The sequence below is a fragment of the Hippoglossus stenolepis genome, chromosome 21 (genome assembly GCF_022539355.2).
Source record: "Hippoglossus stenolepis isolate QCI-W04-F060 chromosome 21, HSTE1.2, whole genome shotgun sequence".
NCBI lineage: Eukaryota > Metazoa > Chordata > Actinopteri > Pleuronectiformes > Pleuronectidae > Hippoglossus > Hippoglossus stenolepis.
In genome coordinates this window covers 15,456,513-15,471,182 of record NC_061503.1, presented here as the reverse complement: position 1 = coordinate 15,471,182, position 14,670 = coordinate 15,456,513, and the positions used below count along the sequence as shown (strand labels likewise).

At 40.9% G+C, this 14,670-nt stretch overlaps 2 protein-coding genes across 2 annotated transcripts in view; one reads left to right on the top strand and one right to left on the bottom strand.

Moving 5' to 3' along the window:
• Positions 1-1,493: 1,493 nt before the first annotated feature.
• Positions 1,494-4,952, bottom strand: LOC118100603 (fructose-bisphosphate aldolase A). Its single transcript, XM_047338459.1, has 7 exons — positions 4,795-4,952; positions 4,143-4,261; positions 3,026-3,292; positions 2,771-2,931; positions 2,346-2,604; positions 2,010-2,209; positions 1,494-1,865 (listed from the first exon to the last, which is right to left on the bottom strand). The coding sequence occupies exons 2-7, from the start codon at positions 4,252-4,254 to the stop codon at positions 1,773-1,775; spliced, it is 1,092 nt and encodes a 363-aa protein (XP_047194415.1). The 5' UTR covers positions 4,255-4,261; positions 4,795-4,952; the 3' UTR covers positions 1,494-1,772.
• Positions 4,953-6,742: 1,790 nt separating this feature from the next.
• The window catches only part of LOC124851045 (integrin alpha-D-like), a 47,341-nt gene continuing 39,413 nt past the window's right edge, over positions 6,743-14,670 (top strand). Inside the window, 7 exon segments of the mRNA XM_047338461.1 lie at positions 6,743-6,770; positions 8,528-8,630; positions 8,753-8,847; positions 8,957-9,027; positions 9,234-9,242; positions 9,244-9,349; positions 10,374-10,495. Of these exon segments, the coding sequence (XP_047194417.1) occupies positions 6,764-6,770; positions 8,528-8,630; positions 8,753-8,847; positions 8,957-9,027; positions 9,234-9,242; positions 9,244-9,349; positions 10,374-10,495 (513 nt within the window). The 5' untranslated portion in view covers positions 6,743-6,763.

Genomic DNA, 14,670 nt, shown 5'->3' with positions numbered 1-14,670 from the left:
AACCCACATCAACACGGGAAAGACATAGAAACTCCACACAGAAATACCCAGGGATTTGAACTGGCAACCTTTTTGATAATTACTCAACAGCACAATAATAATGATAACTAGGTGCAATGCTAGGCACCCATAATTAGTCATAGATTCCTTAAGTGTCTTAGACATGTTAGAAAATTCCTCCCTACAAATTTTGAATGTGTGCAGCGTGCTTCCTGCTGGGTCCAGAGACTGTTTCAGAGAGAGAGATAGAGAGACACAGACTGGCTGGTTTAAGAGACAGAGAGAGAGAGAGAGAGAGAGAGAGAGAGAATGAGATACTGAGCACCTACTGGCCCGCTTGAAAAAGGTGAAATCTTTCACCTTTGCAACTCTCCAAGACATCAAAGATTCCTTTGATCTATGACCACTGACACTGTGACGTTAAACAGAGCTCCCCTTGTTGAAGAGACACCTGCACTCTAGTGAAACCCTCAAACAACGTGCGATTGTTCAAAAACAATGAGCCCTATCTCTGAAATAAAAACACCATGAGAATCCCAAGACTTTGTCGAACGCACAGATATATGTTTTATTGGTGAGAGTTAAGAAATGTGACCGTGGGAGCAACTTACAAAAGTATAACTTCAAGGTACATTACATTTGCAAAAACAACTTCTTTGGTGTTTCTCTTTTGAATTCCTTTTGATAAAGTTCTACATTCTACTTACATACAACCTCATGGTGTTTGCAGTCGAGTTTGTTTGATCAAATTGTCACTACACTGTCGCCTAGGACAAAGTGTTTGGGGGATAAATCAATGGGAAATCCAACATTGAGTCACTTAGTGTGGTTGTGGGCCTCTTTGACTTCTACAAGTCATAGAGGCCAATAAATGCCTGTAATGCATAGCCTGTTAATAAAGTTACATTTATTAGATCTAATCCTTGTTGGAATAGTTGATGGTTTAGAAGATTGAAAGAGAGATCTCAGGTCTGAGAAGCTTTCTAAATAATAAGTGTTGCAGTTGATTCTACATAACTCTGTGTCAATCATGGGAAGGAGGTGCTGATTTTTTTTTATCTCCGACAGTTTCCATTTTATTTGTAAAGATAAAATCATGACTTCTAAGGGTTAAAGGAATAAACAGCTCAGTAGAGCTATAAGAGACCTGGGGTTGTTCTTGATAAATGTTGATGAATGATGAATGACATGTGTAAAATACATTTTGAGTAGCCTCCTTGTACGGATGAGCTCACTATATTGTCCTCTACATAGAAGTCGCTATGTAGTGAAGTAGGGGGGAGGGGGTGAGTGAGTGAGAGGGTGATTTCGGACACATCTTGTCAAGCAACGCAAACTTCTCCTCACAACACTTCCTTTCCAGCTTTCATTGTGTCGGTTGAAAAGCATGCGTTTGTGAACTGTACCATTGAGATTGAAGCGGGACACTTTTTTATTTTAGCATAAGGCTGCAACATATCAAAAGGTGAAGAAAGTGGGTCAGAGGCAGCACGTCAGGGGAAATGCTTTATTCCTTAGCACTGTTGTAAATTACGCACTGCACTTGATGGAATCAGACAAAGGAAAGAAATGCACAAGTTGTGTAAAAACAGTGTAGGAATCTTTCTCCTGAAAAAAAGTGTTTAGAAATAGAAGGTAAGGGAATGGACGCAGAACAATTTGCCAGAATCTCCTGGCACAGCAACAGCACAGCTTTCTACTGTAACGGCATGGCCACTTCTATGGTGATGTGATATTGATGGGAAGGAGGTGGAAAAGGTGAGTGTCCTTGCTTAATAAACATGGTTTTCTACGAACAGGGACTCTCCACCGGCGGTGCTGCCTCCAGAGGTAACGTATTTACCCTGGCAGGCCAGGCTGTTAGCCTGTAAGAATAAAAAGGACAGTATTATTGAATGCACAATACAGGACTGAAGGTTGATTGTAACAATCGATACAGTTCTCTGAATAAAAATGTACTGCAGCCCTATATAGTGACATACTACATTTTTAAGTGCATTGACTCATACCAGAGCTCTCTTGATCAACTCTTCCTGGCAGGCCTTTCCATTCTCCTTCTTGCCACCCCAAGCTTTGAGGGCAGAGGCCTGCAGGGCGCGACCATATGAGAAGGTCACGGCCCAGGGCCTGTGCAGAGGACACTGGTTCATGGCGTTCAGGTTGATGGAGGCTTCCTCCTCACTCTGGCCACCAGACAGGAAGGTAATGCCTACACAGGAAGATGACAAAAGTTGAGCAAGACACTTCTCTATAAATTTGAGTGAATGTCACAAAGACTATTTGATGAAGGACTGAATGTTTTTTTAAGGTTTGCAGACAGACAATATTTTGTGCATCCAGCTCACCAGGAACTGCAGGGGGCACAGTGCGGCGCAGGGCAGTCACGGTTGCCATGGCAATCTCCTGGTTGCTGTACTTGTGGGAGCAGGAGTGTCCGGGGGTAACCATGTTGGGCTTGAGCAGGGTGCCCTCCAGGTACACGTGGTGGTCGGACAAGGCCTTGTAGACGGCGGCAAGGACCTTCTCAGTGACGTACTGGCAGCGCTTCAGGTCGTGGTCACCATCAGGGAGAATCTCAGGCTCGATGATGGGGACGATGCCGTGCTGAGGAAGAAGAAGTCCAAATGATTATGTTGAGCAGAAAGCTGTGTGTTTTAAGAGATTTTATGAGATTTTCTTGTCATTTTAAAAGCTACATAGGCTCTCAATAGGGCATTTTCTAGAGTCTGTGCTCGCCATGAGATTTCAGCTTGTGTTTGTTGTGTCTTACCATCTGGCAGATGCTGGCATAGCGGGCCAGGACATTAGCGTTCTCGAAGATGGCCAGTTTGGTGGGAGTGTGGTGGGTGATCTTCAGCACACAGCGCCATTTGGCAAAGTCAGCACCATCCTTCTTGTACTGGGCGCAGCGTTCATACAATCCATCAAGTCCTGTGAAAGAGGGAGAGGACAGAGTGGATCAGAGAGATGCTACGAGATACTGATAGATTTTTCTTTTTGTGTATAAATCTTTTCTTTCGCTCACCCTGGGTGGTTGTCTCGCCGTTGGTTCCAGCCAGGGGGACCATGCCTTTGTCGACCTTGATGCCAACCACCATTTTTCTGTCTTTCAGGTGCTGGGTGAAGAGTTTGCCCCCGTCGGTCTTCTGGTACATGGTCTCATGGAAGAGAATGACGCCACCAATGCAGGGGGCGACGCGGTCGTCAGCGGTGAAGAGGAGCTGGCGGTACAGCCTCCTGTTCTCCTCAGTGTTCTCAGTATTGATGCTCTCGAAGCGCTTGGCTACGCTGCCTGGAGGTTGTAGAGACAGATGATGGCTTAGTCAGATGTGAACTGCACTGGCATGTTTGATTGTGCATTTACAGATGATGGCAAACAATTTCCACTTTATTTTCAGTCACCACCTATGATCTGTGATCCTGAAAATGACAGTGACTTGGCAGTTGCTCTTTCAAAATGAATTGGCCCGACAGTTTCTGTTATGTGATCAGGGTGTCGTTTGCATTGGTGCCAATTTAACGTCTTTGCTTCTAGATTTTTTGACTTCCCGGACCCCAACAAGTCCAGCGATTAAACAAACCTTACCTACTCTCCATCGAAGTATGGCCCCACAACAGCAAATGTAGACTTTCTCTTTGCAGTCACACCTTTCTCACTGAGAGTTTTGGAAGTGACTGCTGGTAAATGTGCAGGGCCCTATTTTACACCCAGTACAAAGTGATGCCAAGTGCAACCCTAGTGTCTTTGCTCTAGTTAAAGACTGGCATGGGTGTCATTTTCCTGTCCTGCCCACGTTGTCAATATAGCAAATGCACTTGCACCCAAATGAGCGCCCCATGGATGTGTTGGTCTTAAAATTGCCTTTTTGGCAACCCTTTTTTTCTGCCATTAAACAAGCAAAAGTAGATTTGGACCTGCTCTTAATGCACTGCAGCCGCAATGCTCCTTGTTTCAGTCACAGTCTCGTACTTACAGCATCAGAAAATCATCAGCTTCATTAAAATGCTCTGTAGACCCTTTTAGTCTTGTTGCATAACTTTTGTCATCATGTATATATGCCTTTATTATGTGCGTCATAGATATTATAGAGCTGTCCTAAAAGAGCAATTGGCATTTAAAAACTGTATCAAGTATTATTTACCAGTGGATTCATCTGCGGCGAGGATTCCCTTGCCTTTAGCGACGATCTTGTGAGCAATATCGCTGAGCTCCTTCTTCTGCTCAGGAGTGAGGAAAGGAAATGCGTGAGGCATCTTGACTCTGGAGAGGAAAGGATGAGATCACAAGGAATCATTTGGGAAAACAGATTGTTAACATAACACAAATGGGCAGAAGTTAACATTAGTGGTGTAAATTAAGAGCCTGATCATAAAGTTTGACTTGTTCCTGCATCAAACCAGCAGGAGCTCTGACCATGTGGCTGCAGTTTTCACGACTGTAACCACGGCCGTTACATTCTGCACTTTGTGTGCTGCGGTTACACACTGTTCCCCAGACAACAAAATGAAGAAGCCAAAAAGGGATCCAGTGACGGAGAGCCCCCATCCCCCCCGCCCTCCTTTGCCCCATGCTCCACGTATCTCACTACCCTTTTTGAAGTTATGACAAGCATGTGGTTGACCTATTCCATTTTTAAATTTGATGTTCATATAAGGTCATAAGGTGACATGTCACAGCTCTAGCGTATGTGAAAGGTTTTCGCAACTCATGTCTTTACAGAACAAAAGTTTCAACAGGTTTTACAGAAAGATAGTCACAGAAAAGAAATGCGTCCGTGTGTTCAGCTCTTTTACCTTTGAGTTTAGGAGGAGAGCTGAGAGAAGTCAGAGGGAGGGAGAAGGAGAAGTTCTGGGCTTCGTCTGCGACAACCACACAGCCAGTGGGCCCTTGTATTTATCCTCCCATTGTGACCCCTCACATTTCAGCTGCCGGGCTATAATAAGAACAGGATGCAACCAGAGCTGGCCCGTGACATTCAGAGGGGTCTGGGGCTGGAGTAACATGGTAGTGAGCGGCCAGCGAAAGGGCAAAGAGTGTTTCAGCGAGCGGCACAGAAAGAGTCTCCGTTGTGCGAGAGGTGGAGGGGAAGACGGTTCTATGAGATATGTATAAATAGGAAGGTAGATTTATAGAAGATATCACACAGAAATATTCAGCAATGATTCACTTTGAATTAATCTTACTTTTTAGATAATCTATTGCAAACGGCTGAATCCTGCAAACTGCCTTTTTTATAACTTTATATTTCAATTTATAAAAGCAGATTTCCCACATTGTTAAAGCGGAGTTTGTTTCTGTCTTAATTTGGAAGTGCTTCGTGGCTTCCAGAGGTCATTTGAAAGGGTAAATGGAAAGGGTATATATGTAAGAACTTTGGGGTGTATACAGAATGTACTAATACACACGCACACACACACACGCGCGCACACACACACACACACACACACACACACACACACACACACACACACACACACTGAGGCAGGGAGAGCATGTGACAAAATAACCAACCTGCCCTCAGAAATTTAATCCAGACACAGTGACACACTGTGCTGTTCTTGACCTTTTCTCAACCGTCGCTGCTCGGCAGGCAAAGGGTCAAGGGGCACGCTCTGCAAAGGTTGTACATGCACGTCGTTTAGTTGCACAACACTTTATATCTGTTTTATTTTCTCACTCTGACGGGTTATGTGACAGCGCAAGTAACACGTATGGAGAAGATGTTGTATTTGTTCAGAGAGCTTGGTTCCAAACAGTGGTGGCAGTGCTACACGTTATCATCAGTGAGCAGTGGTCGTGAAGGAAGTCCACTTCCTGAGCAGAGGCAGCTGCAGAGTGACTCAACGTGCAGAGCTGTGACGAAGAGATAAAAAGATAAAAGCAGGGTGACTTAGTAAGAAATCCTTCTTCTTTCTTTTTTAAAATTATGTTTTATAATAAAGGCACGATAGCAATATGTATCCAGTCAGCTAATTCCTTTTCCCTTTACGTGTTTCCTTAAATTTTAATTTATTTCTTAATCCTAACAGACAAATAAACAAATAAACGAAAACATAACCTCTCTCTCTGAGGCAATAAAGTCAACTGATATTGACTCTCCCCGCTCATAGTGCCGACCTCTTTCTCTCAAATGGGGTGCGATGAGACAGAGGAAGTGCAGCAAAAGAAGAAACGGAGCTGCGTGATATTTTACTTCCTTACTGCCCAAGAGAGACACCAACATAAGCAAAAGACAACATCCTATACATCTCAAAACAAGTATATTTGTTTTTTTATTTTAATCTATAGAAATAAATCCTAATGTTTTCTTACTGCTGTGGATGTAACCTTGAATTTAAAGTGACTTTATAAATTTTTTGGTATAAATAAAACTCCTTCACATCTGTGTCTGCATCCACTTCCCCTTTTCCAGCAAAAAGTGCCACAACAGCCAACAAGAGCTGAAGTTAAGGTTTTATTCTACTGGTGTCTTTTTAAAATATGTTCTTAATCTCTTGAATCATAATAAAAAGCTGCCTGTGCTTCCTGCAAGTGATGACATATTGTGACTATAGCCCACATTAAATTAAGGGTTAGTATTGTGACCCCACCTACTTCGAGTTCCTCTAACCTCAATGTTTGAGCAGTCCTTTCACAATTTCTGCACACGCAGTAATAGAAATAGTCACCTCTCTTCCACATACATTCATGTGAGCAAACCATCGCACTTTATGCATTTTTCTGACAGGATAACACATCTGGATATTTGCTGCTGCAGTATTCATGTCAGGTAAGAAAACTTGCAGGTTTTTCTCCTACATTGTCTTAAAAAAAAGTGTTCCTGCAGAAATGCTAGTATTTGCCTTGTTTTAAAAACCATCAGAGCTAAAGTATGAATGAACAATAATAACAACATTTGTGAAAATATAGACCACACCCCAGACAGACCCCAGTCTCCATATTGATCCCATTTCAACTGCTCATACTGGTAGATAAGCATCGTTTTGACCACTTAGATTCATTGTGTTTGTTTAACAGCATCTATCATTCAAATGACCTTATGTGCAGGTGCTATATGAACAGATCAGGTCGGCAGGAAATCTGGAAATAATCACAGGAACACATGAGAAGAGGCTAAAATATCATGGACCCACCCAGTTATTATCTATATCTGCTCGTCCTGTGCAGAGAGGAGACTGGAGACATTGCTCACCCCTGACTCCTCAATCTTTAGAGGCAGACATCCTGAATTTACATTTACATTTACATTTTTCATTTAGCTGACGCTTTTATCCAAAGCGACTTACAATAAGTGCATTCAACCATGAGGGTACAAACCCAGAACAACAAGAATAGAGAAAGTACAATTTCTTCAAAAAAGCAAGACAACATGGTGTTTTACATTTAAATTGACCATAAAAGAAGCTGGCTGCAAAAAAGCTATTAAAGCTATAAAAAGTCATCATAATGTGCGTTTACTAAATGACTTGTGAAACATTCTACTTATCTATCTCCCACATCTATTTTGTGCTATGTGTGTGCTTATATGTGTTTACTCAGTGTGTTAGTATAAAGCTGGTTTATTAAATGGCTTAAAATACAACCAAGAGTGTCAGAAGAAATGAAAAGCAATACAAAGCAGCACTGGTGACAAGAAAAAGCAGAACCTCATGTTTTTACTTTTATGCAAGATTTACGCAAATATACACATGATGTTCTAAACATACAAGATACCAAAATATCGTTAAAGTCACAGACATCAGACACATGAGGTTCAACGTCATCTGTTCTCCTGCTGTTCACCATGAGAAAATCATTTGTCAGACGGTTGAAGAGTTCGTATCATGTTGACCATTTTTGGAGAATCCAAAAAAGGAAAAAGAAGGCAGACTTCACAACAAAAAATCCCTCAATGTACAATAATAGCACGTATAGAAGGAAGTCGTGCTTGTTTCCATGTGAAGCACAACACTATCAGTATTTGATGGTGAAAAACTGTTTCTGCTTTTACAAATTACTCAGAAGTTAACAAAGAGGTAGTAGCTGTCTCATGAATGTGCAAATTAATTATAGTTTAGAGCCACTATATCTACCTGCAAGTTCTTACAAACATCTGTCACAGACGTGAACAGTAAAAAAACACAAACTTAGTTTCATTTTATGAAGAATCTTCACCGCAGATAAACCAGGTGGGATGAACACATAGTTTTTTAGCTTCACTCTGCAGCAAAGACTGTTTATGAAACACAACGTCCAGCCCACGAAAGATAAAACAGTGACGTATTGAGTAGGGCCTGTTTGAGGAAGTCCTTCTTAAATTTAAGTGAGTCTAGAGTTTGAAATGCTCTGACTTTGGTGCCCCCTAGTGGTGTTATCCAAACAGACAATGTGGTAACCCTCAGTTCACACCATTGTAAACCAAACACAAACTGAATGCCACACATGGAGTCTATAGATTTTCCTAGAGACTAAAATTCTGATGAGTTTTAAAGTTGTTATAACACTTCATCAAATATGATTCTGATCTTATCATTTCTCGTTTCTCAGTGTTGAATACGGCTCTATGTTTCAATATCGACCCCGTGGCTTGGAAGTCCTGGGACAACAGTGCCGCAGGGTTTGGCTACCAGGTGGTGCAAAGACAGTCAGAGTAAGTCAGTCGCACGCCTCACAGCTGCAATAACATATGGCATTTCTTGATAGAAGAAAACAGCTGCACGGCGCTGACGAGACTGATTCTGTTACATATTTCTCTGGGTTTTATTTCCTCAGCGTGCTCATCAGCGCTCCCCTTGAACAGTATTCACAATTGGGAAGGGGGAAAATATACAAGTGCACTACAACCTGCAGAAGTCTGCCATTTGAAGGTAGGCGGCTGTTAACGTCTCCAGAGAAAGACCAGAAACAGGTATTTTGACACCAAGCATTCGTATCATATGAGCATCGTAACACAAGTGTTCAATGTTTTCTATTCAGCGCCAGAATTTGCAGTCAACATGTCCCTTGGTTTGACAATGACGAATGACCCCATCTCACGAAGCACTATGGTGAGTTGTTAAACTTCACAGATTTCCAGAACATAGTTAAAACCAATATGGAGATCAGTCAAAAGTCCAATTAAACATTTGATATGTTCACTTCTTATCACTTTCTTATCGCCTTGCAGCTTGAAAAACAATTGTTTTGAGGGGCGACTACACAATCAAATAGTCCGCTAATTCAATCAGGATGATATGATCTCGTCTCTTTTCAGGCATGTGGCTCCAACCATCCCAAAGGATTGCAAAAGTATCACCATGTACAGCGGCGCATGCTTCCAGATCGACCAGTTTGATCGGTTTGGATCCGTGGTGCCGCCGTCCTCTCCAGGTGAGCTTGTGAAAATGTCCCATGATACAGGTAACGCTGGGAATTACCTGCTGATATTGCCACTACTCAAGAAAAAGTACAAATACTTTGTCACTGTACTTAAGTTGATCTTTCAAGCATCTGTTCTTTAGTTGAGTAGTTTTTTCTGATGACTTTGACTTCAGGGTTAGGTTATTTGTATTAGGGTTTCATACAAATATCCGTACTTTCTACTGTCTTCATTTATTTGTGGGGAATTATGTCTGTATTCTTATATACATGACCACTCAAAGCGCTTTACAGTAAAGTTTATGCACAGACATTCATACAGTGCATCTATGGGCAGGACTCTTTCTATGAGGGTTTCAGTATCCGTATCTTGTCCAAGGACACTTTGGAATGCAGGGAAGACTTGGATCGAACCGCCGACCTTCTGGAGACCTTCAGATTTCAACCTCAATAGACAATAACACAGAAAAGATGACTCCTTGTTGTATATCTATCAGTGCAATATCACGCATGACGTACGTAACACAGCGTAAAAAAAAGACGTATCAAGACAAAACAGACAAGAGAGGGAGACTCAACCGCGAAGAGGAGGCACGGCACATTTGGCCGAGACGAGGAGTGACAACATGGAAGAAAGTGAAGAATTAGCCAACATCGCTGAAAACGTCCACGACGAAGCAGAACAAAAACACATTCCCCATCCGTGGTGTTATTTAAGTGAAGAGTTCTTCATTCAAAACATTGTAAACTTTTCCTCCTGAACATTTATTCATGCTCACCAATGTTTTCTTGCTTTTTATTAGATTCTTTTTTATCTGATTTGAAGTGAGAGTAGTTTAAGTCAAATAGTCTCAGTTTGCTTAGCTGTTGGAAATGACGTTCAGAGGGGCGGACTAGATGGCTGCAGTGTAGCTCATAAACCCTGCCTCCTCCATGTTAACAGACAGGACAAAGTACATATCAAATAGATTTTTGTCAAAGATGTGCTATGTGGATTTTAACAAATGATTCAGATTCTGGCCCGTGTCTTTGACAGAGTGCAGAGCCGAAGCAGATATTGCTTTTCTGGATGGTTCAGGCAATGACTATGGAGATTTTCAAACAATGAAGAATTTTGTGAAAAAGCTGGTACGCCCATTTGTGGGAAAAGATACACAGGTATGTTCCCAGGACGATGTTCCCACTGCCACTTAAACTATTGCACACACTCAGAGAATTCACTGAAAGATCAAATTCTACAGTTTGTCACTGCCTCCATGACTGTTAGATATTATTTGTATTCTTCTTCTTCTTCTTCTCTCTTTGCAGTTTGCTGTTGTCCAGTTCTCTTATGATGTCACTGTTGAATTGAACTTTCGTGACTTTTTCTCATCTGGACGATGGTAGTCGAAGATCGATGGAATAAGACAAAAATACAGCACAACTAACACAGCTAGTGCCATCGCATATGTGGTGTAGGTGCTGATGTAATGCTGATGTGATAATGTATATGAAATGGTGGTTTAATTTTTGACACAGTAGCAGTTAACACACTTTTGAGGGTGTAGTTTGTGGTGTTGTGTGTGTTGTTTGTCTACCGTGTTGTGGACGAGACAAACCCCAAACTGAGCTAGACATGCTAAAAATAGGCTTGACAATATGACAAAAGTTATACCTCACTCTCCATTATTAACATCGATAATTATACAATAAATGTCACATTTTAATTTCTGTTAAGAGTAAAAACAGTTTTTTGCTCCTAAGAGAGGGTTGTGGTTTTAAACGAACTTGATAAACAACAAAACATTTTTCAACATATGTGTTATACCTCCTCACTGTGCACAATGTATAAGCAATATAGTGACTGAACATTTGTTATATTGCTATTGATGGAAATTATATTGCAATAATTATTGATATTGTTTAATTTTACAGCCCTACATAAAAATATTTAGATTTATATTCTTGGATAAATGGTAAAGCTAAATGTGGGAAATGAAGTCAGTTGCATAATGAACATATTTTCAAACATAAATAAAATGCAGATTTCCAGAGATGAAATTGTTATGTTATGTTATTGACCAAAGAACTGGACAAACGCGTATTGAAATGATATTGTTTTTGTTTTGGCAGCCAAAATGTTTTCACATCAGCAGGAGGTTCTAGACCAAACGTGAAGAAGATCCTGATCGTCATTACTGATGGAGCATCTACTGACAGCCATAACTTACCATATGCAATAAGCTTAGCTGAGAATGCAAAGATTGTTCGATTTGCTATTGGGGTAAGTTCAGTTCATTCCAATGAGCAAAATGTGTTTTCCAAAAAAGGCATTGTTTGTGTTTTTACCATACATGCAGACATACAGTTACATGATACTACCCTGTGAATTTTAAGTGAAAGTTCATAAATAAGAAGTTTACAATCCTTCACCACATCTCTTACACCAATTTAAAATCTCTGCTCTTGCTGCCTTCAGAATTGATTTTTGAAAAGTTTATTGGTTTAAAAATCTCTTAAACCTATTCATGTGGATATCAAAACTCAAGACCTACCTTTTAGTCAGACTTTCATTGAATTTTACTTCTATTAATTTCCCTCTAATTTGTCTTTTTACAGATATATCTTTTCATTCTTTGTTATTTTTTGTATTAAATTAATTTACTCTTATTTACCTTCTCTGGAATTTTTTTACATACCTTACTTTTAACTCTGGTTTCGTGATGAATGCAGGTGGATAAACTATCTATGAACGAGTAAAAATCAACTCTGTTGAACAGCATTAAAACTATTTTCTCAACATGCCTCTAGGTGGGGGAGCGTTCTCTACCCCAGAGGCGAAACAGGAACTGGACTCTATTGCATCTTCGCTCTCGACAAATCACGTGTTTCGAGTAGAGAGCTTTGACGCACTTGATGCAATAACGAAGAATTTGCAGGACAAAATCTTCTGTATTGAGGGTACGGATGTAAACTTACAGCTTAAAATCCCATTTACATTCTCAGTTGACAAATATTAGCGTTGATGTTTTTTATTGGGCTCCTTTCATGATGCACATCCAGTTCTTATGTTATGTTTTCAAACACTGAAATAATAATTATATTATAATAAGTTGAGCTTGTTTTAACGAGCTTGCCACTGTAAATCCATTCAACAACAGCGGGTTTGTAACTGTGGGATTCAGCTCAGTGCTCATTTCTTTTGCTGTTTCAGGATCTCAGTCCACTGGAGAGACACTGAAAATGGAAATGGCTCAGGCGGGATTCAGTGTGGCTTATGTGCCAGGGGTACATAATCAAAGACACGACACCTGCCTTTGTGATAGAAAGGCTACACACAGGCGATATGTTTTGACTCTATAATGCATTTAACTTTCGCTTTTGTGGGCTGATTGTGGTTCTGAACACAGGGAATTCAAATGGGCACTGTTGGCGCCAACCAGTGGAAAGGAGGCTACATGGAATATACATTATCAGGCCAGAAGCTGAGTTCATATGAGCCTTGTCCATGTTACAAGACAGTTATCTGGGTAAGAATTTTACAGTAATAACAAACTAATACACACGATTAGTACTTTCTACTGTAACCTCCTCCAACGCTAACGACACACGAATTGAGCAACAAAAAGGTAAAAAGGCAAATGAAAAACAAGGAGTCAGAAAGTACTGTACATGCAAGGGTCATGTGAGTAAAACATGTTCACATGTCATACATGAAGCTCCAAAAATCACCAAAGTTACATTTAAAGGTAAATTAGAAACCCTTCAAAGAAAAGAAAAACACTACACCCACTACTAAAGTTAGTTAGTTTTTATAAATGACTCTTTTGTCAAGTGTAGCTAAACCTTTGGATGTTTTGATTTATTTGCTTTGACTCTTAAATTTCAGGTTACTCCATGACTATCGCGAAAACCAGACAAGGCCAATTGACAATTGTTGGCGCTCCGAGATATCAACACAGAGGACTTGTGATGGCAGTTCATGAACAGATCAATCAAATGATTGATCCCTTTGACTGGCAGGTGCGTGGTTTCTGATCGGATATATAGACAATAAACGTGTACATAGATCTGGAATAAACAGTCTTGTTTTCTTCTTGTTTCTTAAACAGTTTCAGACTGGTGGATATTTTGGGGCAGAGGTTCGTGCCATGGATGTGAACAATGATGGAAACACTGACCTAATCCTCATATCTGCCCCTATGTACAAGGAAGCTGATAGAGAGGGAAGAGTTTACTTATGTGTTTAGCCTATTTGGTAAGTGACCAGCTCTTCTCGTGCCATTAAATTTTTTTTTCTTAACATCCAGGCAAACGTTGACTCTCCTCCATATATTTTGAACAGAGGGTCGAGTGTCACTGAATCTCCGTTAGTGCTGAGAGGGGGCGAGTCCGACTCAGGCGAGGTTTGGCTCTTCTCTCACAAAGGCCTGATCTCACCGCAGATGACCTCAGGAGGTGGCAGCTGGTGCACCTCTGGAGAACGGTGTCAAGGCAGCATCTACATATTCCACGGCGAAGGAGGAAGCAGAGTCAGTTCCAATTTACTCACAGGTGACTAGGCCTTAAAAAAATTCAATGTCCCCCGGTGAAAATCATAAACATATTCATATGTCAGGGTTTATATGTGATCAAAGACAAGAGTTTTTCCACCATAAAGCTGCAGTAAACAAATGCCAGTTGGAAAAATATGATAGCCGGGTTTGTGATGTCACAAACCTAAGAAACCAATACTGTCAACTTGTGGTGTGGCCAAGCAGCTGAAAAGGCTCTTCACCTGCAGGTGCTGTGAGGGTTGGGATATTGGGGCAGGCCTGGGCCACAAGGTATAGAGTTAAGTTGTCTCAAGGCCGTGAGGGGAATTTTTTCATGTCAAACCTTTGAATATGTTATTATGAAGAACAAAGAAGAGTTTAAGGAATTTAAGTGGACTGTAACAAATTCCAGTCTGTGAGGCCTCCAATTTTCGGAGCAGATTAACATATTTTATCTAAAATACTTAAATTCCACAGAAAATGCTGCCTCTGAAGTCCGCAACAACTTAGGTTCTTCGGTTTGTCAATCAGTGACTCGTCTTGACCGCAGTGGCGACAGTCTGCCTGACTTAGCAGTGGGGTCAGCGGCATGGCTGTCTTACTCAGGTTTGTACAAGATTCTACTGTCTGTCATTATAACAGTCCTTTGTTAACCTACTAATTTTGTTCATTTGTAAACTATAACTTATAAGCTTACAATTATATGTGTACAATCTAGCAGCATAGACTGTAGATGGAAGGTTTGTTAGCTTCCCAAAAGTGAAGCCAAAGCTTGACGTCCTGTGGCTGGATGCAGTATATGTCATAAACCTTTACTTG